This window comes from Taudactylus pleione, unplaced genomic scaffold (genome assembly GCF_031769625.1).
Source record: "Taudactylus pleione unplaced genomic scaffold, aTauple2 ptg000013l, whole genome shotgun sequence".
Taxonomy (NCBI): Eukaryota; Metazoa; Chordata; class Amphibia; order Anura; family Myobatrachidae; genus Taudactylus; species Taudactylus pleione.
In genome coordinates, this window is record NW_028284416.1 from 4,849,819 (window position 1) to 4,873,932 (window position 24,114).

The 24,114-nt window shown below is 46.5% G+C and overlaps 1 protein-coding gene across 1 annotated transcript in view; it reads right to left on the minus strand.

Annotated features, from left to right (window-relative positions):
- Window positions 1–18,855, minus strand: part of PTPN18 (protein tyrosine phosphatase non-receptor type 18) — a 56,105-nt gene extending 37,250 nt beyond the window's left edge. The window contains exons 1-5 of the mRNA XM_088470454.1: window positions 18,666–18,855; window positions 10,289–10,397; window positions 7,816–7,892; window positions 6,910–7,005; window positions 1,106–1,144 (exon numbers count right to left, since the gene is read on the minus strand). Of these exons, the coding sequence (XP_088326580.1) occupies window positions 1,106–1,144; window positions 6,910–7,005; window positions 7,816–7,892; window positions 10,289–10,397; window positions 18,666–18,761 (417 nt within the window). The 5' untranslated portion in view covers window positions 18,762–18,855. The remainder of the gene's footprint in view (window positions 1–1,105; window positions 1,145–6,909; window positions 7,006–7,815; window positions 7,893–10,288; window positions 10,398–18,665) is intronic.
- Between the last annotated feature and the right edge of the window lie 5,259 nt (window positions 18,856–24,114).

The window sequence follows — 24,114 nt, forward strand, 5'->3', positions numbered from 1 at the left end:
AGAGTGATTTACTGGAAGGGCTGTTTTTGGGTGGGGGTCGGCCGAACGCAGGCGTGCCAGTGCGTTTCCACGCCGTTGCAGGGGCGTGCATAAATTAGCCACTGCGATACCATACGCAGCCTGAGGCTTCATAGCGTGCGCTGAAATTAGAAATTCCTGCGTGAGGTCTGACCTGCTTTACTGTGCGTATGGGTCCGATGTTACTCGATGTTACCGATTGTTTCGCTATGTTGTCCAAGTATACGGCTGTGAGTAAGGGGAAGTGAGCGTCCTTATGTCAGGCTGCGATCGCATTGCGAATACAAACATTTACATATCACCATTGATATTAGCAACTGCGCTGCGTGTCTATAAGCAGAATAGCGTTCCGTGCTGAATCACGCCCTGTGTGACATCATCCATTCCAGACCCAGAAAGGCGCAATGCGTCAGGAGGGTCGCTAACAGTCTGCTGTATGTATAAAGGATCTTCTCAGATATATTAGGGGATGGATAGTGTACATTATATGTATATATGAGTGCTATCAGCAGCTTTCTATTGTATAGCGAATATTCATTTTAATGATACATTAGAAAATTAAGATGGCCGCTATCAGTGTAGTTTATGAATAACATAACAAGCCCCCCCGGGTCCTTCGCTTGAAATGCAATATGCTACCTGTCGCAATGTGCCTCTCTGTGTCCCAGGTAGTAAAAACTAGATTGTAAGCTCAACTACACAGTGAAAGGGCCTATGGCAAATCATAGTGAGAGCTATATGGAAATTAAGATAGAATAGGAGGCATGAAATGTTAGAGGTGGCCGTCCTCGCTGGACCCCCGCAGGACCCTCCGCACTTACCTGAAGCCATGTGACCTATCGGTCTGTACTCTGTTTGAATGTGAATGTGGGGAATATTGTTCATATTTCAGGATGGTGAAGAGGGAGCTGGGGGTGTCCCAAGGGGGGCAACTCCCTGTAGTTACAATACGGTTTTCAGCACACAATTGTTTTGACAAATATGTGACATTTTAGATATGAAATGGTCATGGCAGATCAGTCACAGTAATACACAATGTGGGGATACTGGGACACTAGAGAGCGGCCATGCTGACCGCAGTGCTCACCTTGCCCTGTTCCACCTCCCGGCACGCCATTACTATCACCTGCAAGAGAGTAAGAGGAACGAGGTCAGGGGGAAGGTGATGGTTGGAGCGTAGCAGCACATACCTGGAATAACCCTACAGAAGGCGGCCATCTTGCCAACCGATAGACGCTGGTTAGTAAGTTGGGCAGATACACAGAGTTAGCGTAGTAATAGACATGATCACAAATAAATAAATATATATATATATATATATATGTGTTTCTCTACACACATGACATTGTCTATTATCCATTGCAGCCACATTTACGGGTTTAGTATAAAAGATCTACAGTAAAAAGATAGACAATGTCTAGATAGACACCAAATGGTAGACAGTCAATAGGTCGATACACAAAAGGTCGACATGGATGAAGATAGGCAGGTACAAAAGGTTGACAGGGTCGATACATGTTTTTTTCTAGCTCTAATCTTCACCCTAACCGTTGGGGTAAGTGCCTAACCGTAACTGTCCCTTCCCCTAACCCTCCGGTAAGTACCTAACCCTAACTGTCCCTTCTAGTGCCTAACCCTAACCCTCCAGTAAGTGCCTAACCCTAACTGTCCCTTCTAGTGCCTAACCCTAACCCTCCGGTAAGTGCCTAACCCTAACCCTCCAGTAAGTGCCTAACCCTAACCATCCCTTCTAGTGCCTAACCCTAACCCTCCAGTAAGTGCCTAACCCTAACCGTCCCTTCTAGTGCCTAACCCTAACCCTCCGGTAAGTGCCTAACTAACCGTCCCTCCTAGTGCCTAACCATAACTCTCCGGTAAGTGCCTAACCCTCCCTCCTAGGTCCTAACCCTAACCGTCCCTCCTAGATCCTAACCCACCGGTAAGTGACTAACCATCCCCCCTAGATCCTAACCCTAACCCCCCCGTAAGTGCCTAACCCTAACCGTCCCTCCTAGTGCCTAACCCTCCAGTAAGTGCCTAACCCTCCCTCCTAGGTCCTAACCCTAACCGTCCCTCCTAAATCCTACCCTAAACCTCCGGTAAGTACCTAACCGTCCCTCTTAGATCCTAACCTCCGGTAAATTCCTAACCCTAACCGTCCCTTCTAGTGCCTAACCCTAACCCTTCAGTAAGTGTCTAACCCTCCCTCCTAGATCCTAACCCCCTGGTAAGTGCCTAACCCTAACCGTCCCTCCCAGATCCTAACCCTCAGGTAAGTGCCTAACCCTAACCGTCCCTCTCAGATCCTAACCCTCAGGTAAGTGCCTAACCCTAACCGTCCCTCTTAGATCCTAACCCTCAGGTAAGTGCCTAACCCTAACCGTCCCTCTTAGATCCTAACCCTCAGGTAAGTGCCTAACCCTAACCCTCCCTCCTAGATCCTAACCCTTTGGTAAGTGCCTAACCCTAACCGTCCCTCTTAGATCCTAACCCTCAGGTAAGTGCCTAACCCTAAAGGGGGGCATCCACTATACGATTTTAGCAGGCGATTGAACGATAACGACGTTGTTATCGTTCAATCGTTTAAAAATAGTTTAGAAATCGTGCAGTGTTTGGTCGTTAACGATCAACGATGCGCGCTCCCGCTGGTCGTTTGATCGTCTCGTCAGTCGACTCAACATGCAGGTCAATTTCACTTGATCTATTAAAGATAGTTTGCAAATCGTTCAGACTGAAAGATAAAATATCAAGGGAAAAAATCAAGGGAAAATCGTTTAGAGATTGGACAGGGAGTAGATCGTCTAGTGGATGTGTCCCTTAACTGTCCCTCTTAGATCCTAACCCTCAGGTAAGTGCCTAACCTTAACCCTTCGGTAAGTGCGGGGGCGGCTGAGCTTATCTTAGCTAGAGAAACCATCTGTATTTAAGGATACTTCATGAATGAACACAGTTCAGCAAATAAAAACAGCGCTGTTACAGGTGAGAATATTGCCCACCTGAGTAACTGGTCTTGTGGGGACTTTTACACCAGAATTACAGAATGCAGGACCCCGATTGCGTTCGCTGCATCCTGAATTCACAAACTCAGCCCTCTAGGCCAGCCAGCACAATTTTAACAACGGGGAGGGCGGAGTTACAGCCACTAGCACTAATGCAGAGACGCCCAGCGGAACGTCCAAGGGACACCCCGGACAGGCAATCTGCAGCCTATGGAGCTTCCCAGAGCGTCATTAGAATGTTCCGGCTATTCTCTACTAAGCGGAACCGGTGGCCCCGCCCCCCTCCTAGGCGTGACGCCGTGACATCACGAGTTTAGGGGGCATGGCCGGAACAGGACTGCAATTGTCCTGCTTTTACATATTTAGGGAGACACTGGGGCTGATAATGTAAGGGGTGTACACGCCCATATTGCACTGGCCACACCCACAAATCACTGGCCACACCTCCACCACTTCTTGCATACGGTCAGACCAGGCCCATGTGGCCCTTACTCCGACCCTGAGGGTGTGTTCAGATGAGTAAATTGGATAAGTGAGTTAATACAATAAGGCTGCTCTATATAAAGGGGGGAGATGTACTAAGCCTTGGAGGGAGACAAAGCACCAGCCAATCAGCTCCTAACTGTCATGTTACAGGCTGCATCTGAGAAATTACAGTTAGGAGCAGATTGGTTGGTACTTTATCTCTCTCCAGGGTTCAGTACATCTCCCCCAATGTCTCATCCATGTCTAGCTCTCTCTGTAAGCAGCAGATAGACAGAGCAACTTCCCATTTTTAAAAGCCAAAGAGCATCGACCTCAACAATTAGTCCAGGGAAACCCCGTATTGGATGGCAAATCTAGCCCACGCTCTACGGCGCGTAAAATAAGCCCCAAATAACTGGATTTATGGGAAAGGGACAATTCAAAAATCACTTCCCGGCCTCTCTCATGGCAGTAACCAAAAAGAAAACAAACGTGATGAGCCGAGGTCTATGTACAACCGGTAGTACCAGATCAGTCGGTGGCCGCCCGCCAAGACCTATAATTAGCTGGTATGTGACATAAAGGCTTATTAAATGACGGATAATATATCATGGAGTAAGCTAGAAAACATGCAGCGCTGTACAGCCGTCATACTGATAGATGTGATAGACCAGATACTGTACCTGGGTTCTCCTGATTGCCGCTGATGTAAAACACCACAAACACCAATGACTTTAGCGCTGCCACAGACAATCCACAGAACTCGCCGCGCACATCCTGGCCGCTGCCAAATCGTCTATAGCGTCCCACTGGACACAAATCCCCGCACCTGAAATCTTTCATTGCATGGACCCACCCCATTGTTTCTGTCTTTCTACCTCTGCTAATTCCGGCGACATGAGAAATAGGGCTCTCCTTGTCCCAGTCTTTGGGGCTTATTGTTAGTGGGACATATCTGTGTGTACGGACACCAATGGCGAGATTACCACACAACACCTGCGCAGATGCGAATTTAGGCATTTTTGGGTAGGTCCATCCTATTTGGAGTCGGACGGATCTTTGGCAGATGTCTTTCCGTGACATGGGCGGCGAGAATGCGACCGCACACAGCTGTTCTGACTTGTGGGAATGTCGTGGACGTGTAGCTATACCGCCGCACTATTCCGAGTCGTGGCGTAAGCGGAAGGGAAGCCTGACGGACCTCTTGGACCTAGCACGGGGCTTTTGAGAACGGTTGCGGACTGGAAAACAGTGGGCGGAGAGGCTTCCCGCTTGCAGACGCACGGATACTCGCTTTAACGTAACGTAGTAAATCAGGATGCCGCGACTGTCCGCACATGCAGCCACTTTGCTTCCAAATCATAATCAGCCCCTTTATATTGTAACTCCTAATTATCTGTGATCCCTTCCCCCTCCCTAATCAACCCCCATCCTGTCCCCTCCCCCCTCCCCTCTTTCCCCAGATGATGTTTGAACATCAGTGAACCTTGCACTTTGCATTTTTTCTATCACTGCATCACTGTAACGCCTGGAACCGGTGTCCGATGAGCAGTAAACATTGTATGCTAAAAAGAAAAAATGGTGTCTGAGCCAGGCGCGATAAGATGGGTCATTATGTGGGAGCAGCCTACGGGGCCTAGCAGTGACAGCAGCCTGACATACTGTATACTATGCGACTTCTCGCTTCAGAATGTAAGACGACAACAGGAGGAAACATTAGCACATTACTGGAAGCAGAACTAAAGTGATGTCGTCAGTGCTGCTGCCCGGCTCATCTTCCTCTCCAAACGTACTCTTCTGCCTCCCCTCCCCGCCAGGCCCTAAGCTGGATCTCCTTTCCCTTCCGAACACAGGCCCTGATTCAGAGCCGGACGCTCGCTCTGAATCAGGGCCGTCCCTCTTCATTTTTAGAGCGGCCTCCTGGCCGCTCGTATAGCTGTGGCGAGCGGCCAGGAAGATGGTCGAGATGGTCAAGACCATCGCGACCACCGGGCTTGCGACGAGACCCTTGTGGTAGGGTCTTGTTGCCGCAAGCCCTGGAGTGCTTTTGGCTCTATCAGAGCCGAGAGCACTCCCACTGACATCACTTGTGATGTCAGTGGGGCCGGCCCCAGACGGTAGGTGTTCCCATGGGAACGCCTCCGTCTGGGCAACCACGCCCCCGGCACGCCCACCAAAGGGGGCATGCTGTCACTCACCATCGACAGCACGCCCCCTTTGTAGCGAGACCAGGAGCGACGGCTTGCCCGTCACTATCCGGGTCTCGCGCAAGCGCACGACGGAGCCGCCTCCGAGGTGCGCATGCGCACTTTGCCAACATCGACCCGCTTGCGAGCGCTCAGTGCTCGCGAGCGGGTCTGAATCAGGCCCACAATTCAAACTCCACACACTTATCTATAATAAAAAACGTACCCAAAAACTCCTGAGGTGCGAGGAGAAAGCTGACTAAAGTGCTGGCCGTGAGGCTGTTTGCCAGCTTAGCCCGGTGCTAAAGTTGCGAGAACCGGCATTCTCCTACTTAAGTTGTAATAGTCGGACTATACAGCGCGCTGAATTGAATAGCTCCGGGAACAACTTCCTGGCGCTATTCAACTCGCGCTGAATTAAATTGCCCCCATAGATTTAGGAACTCCTAATAATGCACAAGCAAAATCAGCATCAGGTGGATTCCACAATAGGGACAGTAAAGGTGCCCATACATCGTGCTGTAACCGCCGGCAATTGTGCGGTCCCGCAGACCCCACGATATGCCGGCTTCCCCCCTCCTTCATCTCAATGGGATCGTACATCGCATCAAAGATCAGATGGTTTTGCAGGAAGATCTGGGGATGCGACGTACGACCCCGTGGGAGTGCGCAGCACGATATCAGGTACGATATCATGCCCATACACGGCACGATATAGCACCTATATTGTGCACATCCGTCGGAGTGGCAGGCATATCGTGCCGTGTATGGGGGCCTTTAGAAAGGTCAGAGGAGACTTTTTGAATGCAGAATGATCTAAGTCAGTGGTTCTCAAACTTGGTCCTTAGGACCCCACACAGGTCATGTTTTCCAGGTCACCCAGCAGGTGCACAGGTGTATTCATTACTCATTGACACATTTTAAACATCCACAGATGGAGCTAATTATTTCACTTGCGATTCTGTGAGGAGACCTGGAAAACATGCACTGTTTGGGGTCCTGAGGACAGAGTTTGAGAACATGTGCTCTGTGTAAAGGATTTTAATTTCCACTTTTAAAAATTTAGGGTCCCATTCACAAATATCAGGTAAAATACCATGACTACAGATTCTTCTTCTCCTCCTGTTTAACTCTTACTGTACTATGAATTTCTTACTGACACATGCTTCAAATAAAGCCGCGCTGTAGCCAGATAAGCGCAGTACAAGTAGTAGTGGACATTATTACTCTGCCCATCTTACCTTAACCTGATACTGCCAGATCATCCTCCAGAAGTCCACTACCGTGTGGCCGAGTGGTCCCTGGGTGGCGATGTACCGTGGCTGGTTATCCGTACCCTGCAGAAGAAATCCACACGTCCACTAATTATATCGCTTCATACGAGACAAATAAACAGCGCAGGGCATTAGGAGCTCATCGCCTGCGCACACTTTCAGACAGCTACACCCTGGGCTGAACCAGAAGGAAGGACTGTGGGCCTGACTCAGAGCCGCTCATAAGCGGCAGCTCGTTCGCTATGAGAAATGTTCGCACAACTGCGCATTCGTATGGGTCGTAATGCGCATGCGCAAACCAGTCATTGCGGTCGGAAATCGTGCGCTCGCAAAACAGCGAGGGGCTGCTAATTTGAGTGACAGAATGTACCGTTTGTGGGTGGTAACAGGGGAAGGTGCTTGAAAATGGGGGAGTGGAGATCCGAACGCAGGCGTGCCTAATGGTCAAAAGGGCGTTTAATGGGAGTGCATAATTAGTAAAGGAGCGTCATCGACCACGTCACTTGGTTGTCTTTTAGCCTGAACTGCTCGCAGTGATTGCGGTAGGAAAAACCTACCACAAGCACTGCGAGCAGTTCAGATGCCTTTCGATGTTCCCGATTAATCTAATAAATACCGGAGATGACGTGTGATGCGAACGGCAAAGGGGCGTCTTTACAAAATAGCGAGCGCATTTTTCATGCGCTCGCTCAGACATAGAGGCGTCAACAAACCGCAAAGAGCGAGCGCTCAATTAAAATAGCCAGCCCCTTTTTTGGAAAGACCGTCCGCAAATAGCGTCCGGCTCTGAATCAGGTCCTGTGTTTGTAAATGAATGAGAAAGCCCATAGCTTTTATATACTGGAATATTAAGCAGTGGTCCGGATGTTTTACCTTTATAAAGCTCGCATTAATATAGTCAGATCCAGTTTCATCAGCGAGTAATGTGACCGGAACCCGTGTGTGGTCATCTGTGACAGGACAAACAACATCAGGAATTATTTAAGGCAACCGCACAAATAAATACAAATTAGTCTAAGTCTAGACCCACCATCCCTACACTACTTTGCCGTATCGAGGTATTATTACGTGCCGGAGAGTATATAATACTCCGTGACGTAGTGACAGGTCCACTGGCTAAGAATCAGGAACAGGGGCACCTGTAGCTGCCCCAAAGGGCGACCAGAACCCACAGGACATACGCACGTCGGAGCCGGCTCCGACGTGCGCATGCGCGAGACCCGGCTAGCGACGGGCGCTCCGTCGCTACGGGTCTCGCACCAAAGGGGGCAAGCTGTCGATGGTGATTGACAGATCGCCCTGTTTGGGAGGCGGGCAGGGGGGGTGGCCAGCCAAATGTAGGCGTTCCCGACGGAACGCTTGCCGTTTGGGGGCGGCCCCACTGACTTCAGCAGTGATGTCAGTGGGGAGCTTCCTGCTCGATCAGAGCAGGAAGCTCCCTGGGGTTTGTGGTTGCCGAGACCCAACCTTAGGTAACCCACAGCTTAGCTAGCGACCAGGAGGCCGCAGTAAAAAAAAAGCGACCGCCCTCATTCAGAGAGAGCAATCGCTTCTTGCACATCAGAGAGCATATATAAAACAGGCAGCAGAGTAACAATGCTAGGAAAACAGAACAAAAAATATTATATACTGAACGCGACCACATATTTGTATTTGTGCGGTATTTTCCCTCATCTGGAACTTGTAACCAGTTCTAGATCCTGACGGCAAAATAGAACTCAGCAAGGGCGAAACAGTGACATTTCTGAGCGATAAAAGCACAAAATGAACAAGTCCGTGCACAATACAGGACCGGCGTCCGCATCACCTTATTTCTTTATGTTTATTTATAATTTTGGAGCTTTTATTGCCAGCAAACGAATATTCGAAGATCCAGGCCATGAGCACACGGCAACAGATGTCTCAGGCCCTGATTCAGCAAGGATCGCTACGCAGTCGGCTGATTTTCGCAATCTGCGAATGCGGTTGCATGTCAGTGCACGTGCGCGAACTAGCCATTGCGGTCGGGGATGAGATCGCAGTGTGTACGCAGACCCATGGCAGAGTGATTGACAGGAAGTGCCGTTTGTGGGTGGTGATGGGGGGGGGGGGGGGGGGAGTCGGGCGAACGCAGGCGTACCAGTGCGTTGGGACGGCGTTGCAGGGGCGTATATAAATTAGCCACTGTGATACCAGACGCCGCCTGAGGCCTTATAGCGTGCGCTGAAGTCAGCAATTCCTGAGTGAGGGCTGATCTTCCTTATCTGTGCGTATGGGTCCGATGTTACCGATTATTTTGTTATGTTGCCAAAGTATACGGATGTGAGTAAGGGGAAGTGGGCGTCCGTATGTCAGACTGAGATCGCTTTGCGAATGCAAACATCTGCATATCACCGTGCGTATAAGCAGAATAGCGATCCTTGCTGAGTCAGGCCCTCAGATAACAATAATAACTACTGCAAGATACGCTTACACTACGCAAACAGATAAATAATCGCCTGATTCGGAGTTAGACGCGGCCGCGGCTGTCCTTGCGTCTTTTGCTGTAATTTCATCTGCGACTTTATGCTAATGGCGATGCACAGCCCTTCCCTGGGATGCAACCTTCAGATAATATAATATATATTGGTTTGTGTGCCCCCTGGCAACTTTTACTAAGCTCACGGCTTTATGCACTGGCCTCTGGGCCTGATTCAGACCCGCTTGCGAGCGCTGAGCACTCCCAAGCGGGTCGATGGTGGCCCAGTGCGCATGCGCACGACGGAGCCGGCTCCGTCGTGCGCATGTGCGAGACCCGGATAGCGACGGGTAAGCCGTCGCTCCGGGTCTCGTACCAAAGGGGGCATGCCACCCTACCACAAGGGTCTCGTCGCAAGCCCGATGGTCGCGATGGTCTTGACCATCGCGACCATCTTCCTGGCCGCTCGCTATAGCTGTGGGTGGTCACCACAGCTATGCGAGCGGGCAGGAGGCCGTTCAAAAGAAAAACTAGCCTGGCCCTGATTCAGAGCGAGCGCTCTGTCAGAGCGGCCGGCTCTGAATCAGGGCCTCTGTGCCTTATTAGGTCTCAATGTCCCGGCCACAATGCCGATTACACAGGGAAACTGTCCATAACACTGTAGTATAATATAATATACATATATATATAACATGCAAATAAATAAAGAAGCAATAAATGTCGGTCGGGGCCTCCCGGTGTGCGGAGCTGGGTGTAGTGTCGGTAATCCTGGGGTTTTGCATAACTGTATTAGGCAAATGGTCAGCGGTATCAGCGGACGCTGAATGGCGCCCTTTGTCTGATTGACTCCTTGCTGCTGTCATATAACCTAGAACCTTTATCCCGGTGAACGACTCCCCGTATACTCACACGGCAGTATGTCCTTGTACCGATTCTTCTTTAGGTTTTCCGGGCTCCCTCCCACCTCCGATGAGCAGCTGTTATCCTGTCGGAAGGCGGCAGCTTGCTCCTTAATTTCCTGTCAAAACAACCAGGAACCAGTTTACCGAAAAAGAAGAAATTTGTCGTCTGTGACCATGATCCCAGCACAGACGTCACTAACAGAATATAAAGTTATCCTACACTGCATGGAATGTATTGCAACACGCCAGCCTTGCACCACAATCCTATGATGTAAAACACCTAGATGATGTAACCGGTAAATGTACCATCTCATACATAAGGAAGAATAATACTGGCAGTACAGAGGCGGATGCTCTTATAGGGGTCTATTTACTAAGCCTTGAATGGAGATAAAGTACCAGCCAACCAGCTCCTGTCATTTTTCAAACACAGCCTGTGGCATGGCGGTTAGGAGCTGATTGGTTGGTACTTTATCGCCGTTTACTAAATAGGCGTAGTAAATAGATACCATAGAGAGCAGGAGGAAAGTTATAGATCACGGTGGGACTAACAGCCGGAGGAAGATTTGGAAAGAAAGGAGAAAAATGTGGTAAATGTTTCGGTGCTGCTTGCACCACCAATAGAGGTACCATGCCGCCACCCAATAAGAAACCGCAAGTGGCACGCTATGGATTGGCGGGGATTTCCCAGACATAATCGGCTGGTTGACGCTGCTAATCAGTGCCATTACGGACACCCTGAATACCCACCTCCTATTTCGGTTTCTATGGGGGAGTGGCTGCAAAATTCTGCATCAGAGACTGTTGGAAAACCTGATTACTGTACATTCTCGTTCATGACTGAGCTGAACTGAGACTGGCCAGGGTTCCCACAATAGATCTACAGTGAAAAGGTTGACAGCGTCTTGACAGATACCAGGGGGTAAATGCACTAAAGTGAGAGTTTTTAGAAGTGGAGATGTTGCCCATAGCAACCAAACTTTATTAAATATACCACCACATGTTAGACAGGCAATACAGCACTTACTGGAGGGTCAGGGTTAGGCTCTTACTGGAGGGTCAGGGTTAGGCTCTTACTGGAGGGTCAGGGTTAGGCACTTACTGGAGGGTCAGGGTTAAGCTCTTACTTGAGGGTCAGGGTTAGGCACTTACTGGAGGGTCAGGGTTAGGCACTTACTGGAGGGTCAGGGTTAGGCACTTACTGGAGGGTCAGGCTCTTACTTGAGGGTCAGGGTTAGGCACTTACTGGAGGGTCAGGGTTAGGCACTTACTGGAGGGTCAGGGTTAGGCACTTACTGGAGGGTTAGGCCCTTACTGGAGGGCTAGGGTTAGACTCTTACTGGAGGGTTAGGCACTTACTGGAGGATCAGGGATAGGCACTTACTGGAGGATCAGGGATAGGCACTTACTGGAGGATCAGGGATAGGCACTTACTGGAGGATCAGGGATAGGCACTTACTGGAGGATCAGGGATAGGCACTTACTGGAGGATCAGGGATAGGCACTTACTGGAGGATCAGGGATAGGTACTTACTGGAGGATCAGGGATAGGCACTTACTGGAGGGTCAGGGTTAGGCACTTACTGGAGGGTCAGGGTTAGGCACTTACTGGAGGGTCAGGGTTAGGCACTGACTGGAGGGTCAGGGTTAGGCTCTTACTGGAGGGTTAGGGTTAGGCACTTACTGGAGGGCTAGGGTTAGGCTCTAGAGGGAAGGTTAGGGTCAGGCACTTACTGGAGGGTTAGGCTTGTAAGGGAAGGTTAGGGTTAGGCTCTTACTAGAGGATCAGGGTTAGGCACTTACTGGAGGGTCAGGGTTAGGCACTTACTGGAGGGTCAGGGTTAGGCACTTACTGGAGGGTCAGGGTTAGGCACTTACTGGAGGGTCAGGGTTAGGCACTTACTGGACGGTCAGGGTTAGGCACTTACTGGAGGGTCAGGGTTAGGCACTTACTGGAGGGTCAGGGTTAGGCACTTACTGGAGGGTCAGGGTTAGGCACTTACTGGAGGGTCAGGGTTAGGCACTTACTGGAGGGTCAGGGTTAGGCACTTACTGGAGGGTCAGGGTTAGGCACTTACTGGAGGGTCAGGGTTAGGCACTTACTGGAGGGTCAGGGTTAGGCACTTACTGGACGGTCAGGGTTAGGCACTTACTGGACGGTCAGGGTTAGGCACTTACTGGACGGTCAGGGTTAGGCACTTACTGGACGGTCAGGGTGAGGCACTTACTGGAGGGTCAGGGTTAGGCTCTTACTGGAGGGTTAGGCACTTACTGGAGGGTTAGGCACTTACTGGAGGGCTAGGGTTAGGCTCTAGAGGGAAGGTTAGGGTCAGGCACTTACTGGAGGGTTAGGCTTGTAAGGGAAGGTTAGGGTTAGGCACTTACTAGAGGGCTAGGGTTAGGCTCTAGAAGGTAGGTTAGGGTCAGGCACTTACTGGAGGGTTAGGCACTTACTGGAGGGCTAGGGTTAGGCTCTAGAGGGAAGGTTAGGGTCAGGCACTTACTGGAGGGTTAGGCTTGTAAGGGAAGGTTAGGGTCAGGCACTTACTAGTGCTCTAGGGTTAGGCTCTTACTGGAGGGTTAGGGTTAGGCACTTACTGGAGGGCTAGGGTTAGACACCTCCCGGGGGGCTAGGGTTAGGCACTAGAATGGACGGTTAGGGTTTTCTAGAGGTACCCACAAATAATAAGTATCCCCTGTATGTTTGCAGCCGGGGACAGCAGCAGATATCGGATCTCCCGTTTTTGCTCGCAAAAGCAGCCCCCATAGGTTTCCGCTCTTTAGGCGAATTTACCAAGCCTCAGAATACGTTGCAAATTTGTAATCGATTCACCTTAATTGGAACTTCTAACATAAATTAATTAATTTGGCCCCAATTACCATAAAAATATAGAATAGTATTGTCCACATAATTGTACATGGCTTTATTTAAGAAAAATAAACACATTTATTGCCCCCAATAATTAAATATTAAATAATTATGGCTCATCAATATTTGCATTATTTTTGTGAGGCCCTTAATTGAGTATTAATTAATGACAAAGTAATACATATGTTTGATGTGGCTCTTTATCCTGCTCTGACTGGACTGATAGCTCAGAATGTAACGTAGACTCTGGCGCGTTTCCAGCGAGTTTCTGGTGAGTTTGCCCTTTCTTACCTGCTATAAATCGCTGAAACTCGCTGTCGATATTCATAGCCTCCAAAATGCCGACTAATACATCCGGCGACTTTGAGTGGAAAGCTCCAGAATCTTGCCGCAATTTCTGGCGAATTATACTGACTGAAAATGTACAACTTATCACCGTCCCGATTTGTGCGGCTATGACACAGGGGGACGGGCTCTATATGACGGTACTATATAAGTAGTATGTTCATATTATTTTCCCACTGTGATGCACGCTCTGATTTCTGGCGCTCCTATGAGCAGACACCACACAATACTTTGTCTTTAGAAGTAACAAAATGGCTGCCTGGCATAATTTAAAAGTGGAATTGCAGAGATGGAAAACAATGAGCAATAGATAATCAGGGACGATGCTAGCAAATTGCAATGTGAGACATAGTAATTAAGGATTGCAGTATTCAGTAGTAATAAAAAAAATAAGTGGAATAGTTGTAATTAGTCTGGTGTAGCAGTGATTGTCCTGGTGTAGTAGTGACATGTGCTGGAATAGTAGCGATTGTTCTGGAGTAGTAGTGAGATGTGCTGGAATAGTAGTGAAATGTTCTGGAGTAGTAGTGAGATGTGCTGGAATAGTAGCGATTGTTCAGGATTAGTAGTGACATGTGCTGGAATAGTAGCGATTGTTCTGGAGTAGTAGTGAAATGTGCTGGAATAGTAGAGATTGTTCTGGAGTATTAGTGAAATGTGCTGGAATAGTAGTGATTGTTCTGGAGTAGTAGTGAGATGTGCTGGAGTAGTAGTGAGATGTGCTGGAGTAGTAGTGATATGTGCTGGAATAGTAGTGATTGTTCTGGAGTAGTAGTGACATGTGCTGGAATAGTAGCGATTGTGCTGGAGTAGTAGTGACATGTACTGGAATAGTAGTGATTGTTCTGGAGTAGTAGTGACATGTGGTGGAATAGTAGTGACATGTGCTGGAATAGTAGTGATTGTTCTGGAGTAGTAGTGAAATGTGCTGGAATAGTAGTGACATGTGCTTGAATAGTAGTGATTGTTCTGGAGTAGTAGTGAAATGTGCTGGAATAGTAGCGATTGTTCTGGAGTAGTAGTGAAATGTGCTGGAGTAGTAGTGAAATGTGCTGGAATAGTAGTAATTGTTCAGGATTAGTAGTGAGATGTGCTGGAATAGTAGCGATTGTTCTGGAGTAGTAGTGAAATGTGCTGGAATAGTAGTGATTCTTCTGGAGTAGTAGTGACATGTGCTGGAACAGTAGCGATTGTTCTGGTGTAGTAGTGAAATGTTCTGGAGTAGTAGTGAAATGTGCTGGAATAGTAGTAATTGTTCAGGATTAGTAGTGAGATGTGCTGGAATAGTAGTAATTGTTCTGGAGTAGTAGTGAGATGTGCTTGAATAGTAGTGATTGTTCTGGAGTAGTAGTGACATGTGCTTGAATAGTAGTGATTGTTCTGGAGTAGTAGTGAAATGTGCTGGAATAGTAGCGAATGTTCTGGAGTAGTAGTGACATGTGCTGGAATAGTAGCGATTGTTCTGGAGTAGTAGTGAGATGTGCTGGAATAGTAGCGATTGTTCTGGAGTAGTAGTGAAATATGCTGGAATAGTAGTGATTGTTCTGGTGTAGTAGTGAAATGTGCTGGATAGTAGAGATCGTTCTGGAGTAGTAGTGAAATATGCTGGAATAGTAGTGATTGTTCTGGAGTAGTAGTGACATGTGCTTGAATAGTAGTGATTGTTCTGGAGTAGTAGTGAAATGTGCTGGAATAGTAGCGATTGTTCTGGAGTATTAGTGAAATGTGCTGGAATAGTAGTGATTGTTCTGGAGTAGTAGTGACAATAGTAGTGATTGTTCTGGAGTAGTAGTGACATGTGCTTGAATAGTAGTGATTGTTCTGGAGTAGTAGTGAGATGTGCTGGAATAGTAGTAATTGTTCAGGATTAGTAGTGAGATGTGCTGGAATAGTAGCGATTGTTCTGGAGTAGTAGTGACATGTGCTGGAATAGTAGTGATTGTTCTGGAGTAGTAGTGACATGTGCTGGAATAGTAGTGATTGTTCTGGAGTAGTAGTGACATGTGCTTGAATAGTAGCGATTGTTCTGGAGTAGTAGTGAAATGTGCTGGAATAGTAGTGACATGTGCTTGAATAGTAGTGATTGTTCTGGAGTAGTAGTGAAATGTGCTGGAATAGTAGCGATTGTTCTGGAGTAGTAGTGAAATGTGCTGGAGTAGTAGTGAAATGTGCTGGAATAGTAGTAATTGTTCAGGATTAGTAGTGAGATGTGCTGGAATAGTAGCGATTGTTCTGGAGTAGTAGTGACATGTGTTGGAACAGTAGCGATTGTTCTGGTGTAGTAGTGAAATGTTCTGGAATAGTAGTGATTGTTCTGGAGTAGTAGTGACATGTGCTGGAATAGTAGCGATTGTTCTGGAGTATTAGTGAAATGTGCTGGAATAGTAGTGATTGTTCTGGAGTAGTAGTGACAATAGTAGTGATTGTTCTGGAGTAGTAGTGACATGTGCTTGAATAGTAGTGATTGTTCTGGAGTAGTAGTGACATGTGCTTGAATAGTAGTGATTGTTCTGGAGTAGTAGTGAGATGTGCTGGAATAGTAGTAATTGTTCAGGATTAGTAGTGAGATGTGCTGGAATAGTAGCGATTGTTCTGGAGTAGTAGTGACATGTGCTGGAATAGTAGTGATTGTTCTGGAGTAGTAGTGACATATGGTGGAATAGTAGTGACATGTGCTGGAATAGTAGTGATTGTTCTGGAGTAGTAGTGACATGTGCTTGAATAGTAGCGATTGTTCTGGAGTAGTAGTGAAATGTGCTGGAATAGTAGTGACATGTGCTTGAATAGTAGTGATTGTTCTGGAGTAGTAGTGAAATGTGCTGGAATAGTAGCGATTGTTCTGGAGTAGTAGTGAAATGTGCTGGAGTAGTAGTGAAATGTGCTGGAATAGTAGTAATTGTTCAGGATTAGTAGTGAGATGTGCTGGAATAGTAGCGATTGTTCTGGAGTAGTAGTGACATGTGCTGGAACAGTAGCGATTGTTCTGGTGTAGTAGTGAAATGTTCTGGAGTAGTAGAGAAATGTGCTGGAATAGTAGTAATTGTTCAGGATTAGTAGTGAGATGTGCTGGAATAGTAGTAATTGTTCTGGAGTAGTAGTGAAATGTGCTGGAATAGTAGCGATTGTTCTGGAGTAGTAGTGACATGTGCTGGAACAGTAGCGATTGTTCTGGTGTAGTAGTGAAATGTTCTGGAGTAGTAGTGATTGTTCTGGAGTAGTAGTGAGATGTGCTGGAATAGTAGTGACATGTGCTGGAATAGTAGCGATTGTTCTGGAGTAGTAGTAAAATGTGCTGGAATAGTAGCGATTGTTCTGGAGTAGTAGTAAAATGTGCTGGAATAGTAGCGATTGTTCTGGTGTAGTAGTGAAATGTTCTGGAGTAGTAGTGAGATGTGCTGGAATAGTAGTGATTGTTCTGGAGTAGTAGTGAAATGTACTGGAATAGTAGTGATTGTTCTGGAGTAGTAGTGATATGTGCTGGAATAGTAATGCTTGTTCTGGAGTAGTAGTGACATGTGCTGGAATAGTAGCGATTGTTCTGGAGTAGTAGTAAAATGTGCTGGAATAGTAGCGATTGTTCTGGAGTACTAGTGAAATGTGCTGGAATAGTAGCGATTGTTCTGGTGTAGTAGTGAAATGTTCTGGAGTAGTAGTGAAATGTGCTGGATAGTAGAGAATGTTCTGGAGTAGTAGTGAGATGTGCTGGAATAGTAGAGATTGTTCTGGTCACGGTGTTCTAGTGAAATGTGCTGGGTTAGTAGAGATTGTTCTGGAGTAGTAGTGAAATATGCTGGAATAGTAGTGATTGTTCTGGTGTAGTAGTGAAATGTGCTGGATAGTAGAGATTGTTCTGGAGTAGTAGTGAAATATGCTGGAATAGTAGTGATTGTTCTGGTGTAGTAGTGAAATGTGCTGGATAGTAGAGATTGTTCTGAAGTAGTAGTGAGATGTGCTGGAAAAGTAGTGATTGATCTGGTCACGGTGTTCTTGTGAAATATGGTGGAATAGTAGAGATTAGTCTGGTGTTCTAGTGAAATATGGTGGAATAGCACTGATACATTTGTAGTATTAAGAGATACAATGATAGGGTGTAGTAGGGTGTTTTTGTTGGAATAGTAGTCTGACAAATGTTGTTTTAATGTAATTGGCACCCTGGCTGGCATAGTCAGGTTTATTGGTGCAGTGAAGAGATATAACAAACACTGTTCAGGCGTAGTGTATGCTGAGCTGGAAAGGCAAAATACCCAGCTATTATCAGATGAACAGCAGAGTATTAAACATCAATCAGGTGTAGTGCTATGAGGAATAGTGCCAAATAAAATGATGAGGGGTAGGAGCAGAAGAGAACGAAAGCAGAAAACCAGAGTGCCACCAGAATATCAGCTAAATAGTAGTCACAATGGAATAGCAGAGTGACACAGGAATACTAGTGATAACAGAATCGAAGAGTGACACAGGAATAGTAGTGACAGCGGAATAGCAGAGTGACACTGGAGCAGTATAGTGATAGCTGAACAGCAGAGTGACAGTGGAAAAGAAGAGAGATATAGGAATGACAGCAGAGTGACACCAGAGCAGTAGTGACAGAGACACAGGTATATAATAGTGACAGCAGAATAGAAGAGTGACAGAATAGCAGAGTGACACTGGAGCAGCATAGTGACAGCGGAAAATAAGAGACAGGAATAGTAATGACAGCAGAGTGGCACCAGAGCAGCAGTGACAGAGAGACACAGGTATATTGTAGTGACAGCAGAATAGTAGAGTGACAGTAGAATAGCAGAGTGACTGTAGAGCAGCAGAGTGCGAGCAGAATATTAGAGTGACACAGGAATGGTAGTGACAGTGGAATAGCAGAGTGACTGTGGAGCACTAGAGTGACAGCGGAATAGCAGAGTGACTGTGGAGCAGCAGAGTGCGAATGGACTATTAGAGTGACACCAGAATAGTAGTGACAGCAGAATAGCAGAGTGACTGTGGAGCAATAAGGTGACAGCTGAGCAGTAGTGACAGTGGAATAGCAGAGTGACTGTGGAGCAGCACAGTGAGAGCGGAATAGCAGAGTGACACCAGAATAGTAGTGACAGGAGGATTGTCAGAACGACACCGGAGCAGCAGAGTGACAGCGGAATAGCGGGAAGGTGCGCTATATAGCGTGGTCGGGTCTCACCTGGAACTCCCTCCCCACAAGGTCCTCTCCCGTCGGGTACATCGCGGGCTGCGCTCGGGCCAGGAAGCCCCGGAGGTTCTCCGTGATGCGGCTCATGGTCACCCCCCCGGGCAGAGCCACCTGTCCCCGCAGCCAGGACTCAGGGAAGTCGGAGAAGAATGAGGAAGTGTCCGGAGAGGGAACCTGAGAGCCCGGCCACTCCCCCCCCCCTGACCCGCCGCACCCCGCCTCTGACAGCCGGTACAGCTGGAGGAGCAACACCTAGGCTGCAGGGAGAGAGACCGTCATCATCATCATCATCTCAGAGAGATACAGAGAGAGACTGCCAGTATACAGAGAGACAGACCGTCATCATCCCTGAGAGACAGACTGTCAGCATACAGAGAGAGACTGCTAGTATTACAGAGAGGGAGACTGTCATCATCCCAGAGAGACAGACTGTCAGTGTACAGAGAGAGACTGCTAGTATACTGTCATTATCCCTGAGAGACAGACTGTCAGTGTACAGAGAGAGAGACTGCTAGTATACTGTCATTATCCCTGAGAGACAGACTGTCAGTGTACAGAGAGAGAGACTGCTAGTATACTGTCATCATCCCTGAGAGACAGACTGTCAGCATACAGAGAGAGACTGCTAGTATTACAGAGAGGGAGACTGTCATCATCCCAGAGAGACAGACTGTCAGTATACAGAGAAACAGACCGTCATCATCCCAGAGAGACAGACTGTCAGTGTACAGAGAGAGACTGCTAGTATACTGTCATTATCCCTGAGAGACAGACTGTCAGTGTACAGAGAGAGAGACTGCTAGTATACTGTCATTATCCCTGAGAGACAGACTGTCAGTATACAGAGAGAGACTGCTAGTATACTGTCATCATCATCCCTGAGAGACAGACTGTCAGTATACAGAGAGAGACTGCTAGTATACTGTCATCATCATCCCTGAGAGACAGACTGTCAGTATACAGAGAGAGACTGCTAGTATACTGTCATCATCATCCCTGAGAGACAGACTGTCAGTATACAGAGAGAGACTGCTAGTATACTGTCATCATCATCCCTGAGAGACAGACTGTCAGTATACAGAGAGAGACTGCTAGTATACTGTCATGACCGCAGAGAGATAAACTGTCAGTATACAGAAATATAGATACACTCATCACACGGAGACTGTCAGTATACAGGAGGAGAGACTGTCAGTATACAGAAAGACAGACTGTCATCACACAGAGACTGTCAGTATACAGAAAGATAGACTATCACTCATCAAACAGGGAGACTGATTTCGTATACAGGAGGAGTGAATGTCAGTATACAGAGAGACAGACTGTCATCACACAGAGACTGTCAGTATACAGGAGGAGAGACTGTCAGTATACAGAGAGACAGACTGTCATCACACAGAGACTGTCAGTATACAGAAAGATAGACTATCACTCATCACACAGGGAGACTGTGATTTCGTATACAGGAGGAGTGAATGTCAGTATACAGAGAGACAGACTGTCATCACACAGAGACTGTCAGTATACAGGAGAGACTGTCAGTATACAGAGACAGTCTGTCATCACACAGACTGTTAGTATACAGGAGGAGAGACTGTCAGTATACATATAGACAGACTGTCATCACACAGAGACTGTCAGTAAAAATAGACTATCACATCACACAGGGAGACTGTCAGTATACAGAGAGACATAATGTAATCACACAGAAGAGTCTGTCAGTATACAGAGGGACTGGGAGACTTGCCAGTATACAGAGAAAGAGTGAAACTGCCAGTATACAGAGAGAGAGAGACTGCTAGTATACAGAGAGAGACTGTCATCATCGCAGGGAAAGAGAAACTGACAGTATACAGAGAGAGAGAGACTGCTAGTATACAGAGAGAGACTGTCACTATACAGAGGGACTGGGAGACTTGCCAGTATACAGAGAGAGAGAAAGACTGCCAGTATACAGAGAGAGACTGCTAGTATACAGAGAGAGACTGTCATCATCGCAGGGAAAGAGAAACTGCCAGTATAAAGAGAGAGACTGCCAGTATACACAGAGAGACAGACTGTCAGTATATAGGGAGGCTGCTAGTATACAGAGTGACACCTTCATGATACAGGGGGAGAGACTGACAGTATGCAGAGCGAGACCTCCAGTATACGGGGTAAAAGTATACAGAGAGAGAGAGACTGCCAGTATACACAGACAGAGAGACTGACAGTATGCAGGGAGCAGGACCTCCAGTATATGGGGTCAAAGTATACAGTATATATAGAGAGAGAGAGACTGCCAGTATACAGAGATAGACTGACAGTATGCAGAGAGAGGGACCTCCAGTATACGGGTAAAAGTACACAGTATGTAGAGAGAGAGAGAGACTTCCAGTGGTATCCAGATAGAAGGCCGACAGTCAATAGGTCGACACCAGATGGTTGACGTGCAGTAGCATACCTCCCAACTGCTCCGCTTTTTACAGGACAGTCCCGCTATTCATGGACTGTCTCGCTGTCCCACCCGCGCGCTGCAGAGACTACTCTCATCCCTGCAGCTGGTGAATAGATGCAGTGCGCATCTTACCTCGCCCCAGAGTGATGAAAATGGGGGGCGTGCAGCTAGGCCACGCCCACTTCACCGCAAAGGGGATAGAGACTGCTATAACAGAGACTGACATCAATCAGGGAGAGAGACTGCCAGTATACATATAAGGAGAGAGAGAGAGACTGTCATCACACAGAGAGCTGGATGTATCCCGCCGTTCTTCGCATGCATTCCGGCATAAATAACGCATAAATAAGTATAGAGGGAGACTTTTAGTATACAGAAGGGGAGGGGTTTGGGTATGAGATCCCGGCGTTCAGGATGCCGCTGGCCAGTATACCGACAGCACCATCCTGACAGTCAGAATCCAGACACCCATAAGGAAAGCAGGTAAGACCCCTAACCCTAATCTCCCCCCCCCCCCCCTAGTGCCTAAACCTGATTTCCCCCTCCCCGCACCCTAAACCTAATACTCCCTCCCTGGTGCCTAACCCTAACCTCCCCGCATCCTAAACCTAACCCTCCCTCTAATGCCTGACCCTGAACCCTAATCCTCCCCCTAACACCCGATACTTACCTTCGGGATGCTGGCGGTCGGGATTCTGGTGCCGGGATCCCGACGCTGTTGGGAATTCTGGCGATGGTATTTCGCCCATTGGCATCCCTCACGCCGGGATGCTGACTACATCCTGAAGGGGAGAGACTGTCTTCATCACAGAGACTGTCATCATCACAGTGAGAGACTGTCGTATAGAGGGAGAGAGTGTCATCACTCAGGGAGAGAGAGCATGCCAATATACATCTAAATATACAAAAACAAATGTCCTGACTGACTGACCCATCAACAACCAGCCCAAACCACTGGACTTAGAAACATGAAATTTGGGGAGTTTATGCCTTCCATGACGTAGGTGCCAATAAGAGGGATTTTTCAAAATTCGACCCCTTAAGGGGGTGAAAAGTGGTATAAAAATGTTTCCTCTCAACCATGGTGATTTGGTGACAAAGGGTCCCAAGTGCTGAGGGACGGTAAGCTCATTGTGTCGGTCGAGTGACGGCAGTAATAGGCAGATTCCCATAATAAAATATAGACACATAATATAACCAGTAGGAGATAGGATCCCATAATAAATATAGACACATAATATAACCAGTAGGAGGCAGATTCCCATAATAAATATATACACACAATATAACCAGTAGGAGGCAGATTCCCATAATAAATATAGACACATAATATAACAGTAGGAGGCAGGATCCCATAATAAATATACACACAATATAACTAGTAGGAGACAGGATCCCATAATAAATATACATACATAATATAACCAGTAGGAGGCAGAATCCTATATTAAATATACACACATAATATAATCAGTAGGAGATAGGATCCCATAATAAATATACACACATAGTATAACCAGTAGGAGGCAGATTCCCATAATAAATATAGACACATAATATAACCAGTAGGAGGCAGGATCCCATAATAAATATACACACAATATAACCAGTAGAAGACAGGATCCCATAATAAATATAGACACATAATATAACAAGTAGGAGACAGAATCCCATCATAAATATAGACACATAATATAACCAGAAGGAGGCAGGATCCCATAATAAATATAGACACAATATAACCAGTAGGAGGCAGGATCCCATAATAAATATACACACATAATATAACTAGTAGGACGCAGAATCATATAATAAATATAGACACATAATATAACCAGTAGGAGACAGAATCCCATCATAAATATAGACACATAATATAACCAGTATGAGGCAGAATCCCATAATAAATATAGACACATTATATAACCAGTCGGAGACAGGATCCCATAATAAATAGACACACATAATATAACCAGTAGGAGACAGGATCCCATAACAAATATAGACACATAATATAACCAGTAGGAGGCAGGATCCCATAATAAATATAGACATAATATAACCATTAGGAGACAGAATCCCATCATAAATATATACACAATATAACCAGTAGGAGGCAGAATCCCATAATAAATATAGACACATAATATACCAGTAGGAGGCAGAATCCCATAATAAATATACACACAATATAACCAGTAGGAGACAGGATCCCATAATAAATAGACACACATAATATAACCAGTAGGAGACAGGATCCCATAATAAATACACACACATAATATAACTAGTAAGATGCAGAATCCCATAATAAATATACACACATAATATAACCAGTAGAAGGCAGGATCCCATAATAAATATACAAACATAATATAACTAGTAGGATGCAGAATCATATAATAAATATACATACATAATATAACCAGTAGGAGGCAGAATCCCATAATAAATATAGACATATAATATAACCAGTCGGAGACAGGATCCCAAAATAAATAGACACACATAATATAACCCGTAGGAGACAGGATCCCATAACAAATATAGACACATAATATAACCAGTAGGAGGCAGGATCCCATAATAAATATAGACACATAATATAACCATTAGGAGGCAGAATCCCATAATAAATCTAGACACATAATATAACCAGTAGGAGACAGAATCCCATAATAAATATAGACACATAATATAACCAGTAGGAGACAGAATCCCATCATAACTATACACACAATATAACCAGTAGGAGGCAGAATCCCATAATAAATATAGACACATAATATACCAGTAGGAGGCAGAATCCCATAATAAATATACACACATAGTATAACCAGTAGGAGGCAGAATCCCATAATATACACACATAATATAACCAGTAGGAGATAGGATCCCATAATAAATATTCATACATAATATAACCAGTAGGAGATAGGATCCCATAATAAATATAGACACATAATATAACCAGTAGGAGATAGAATCCCATAATAAATATAG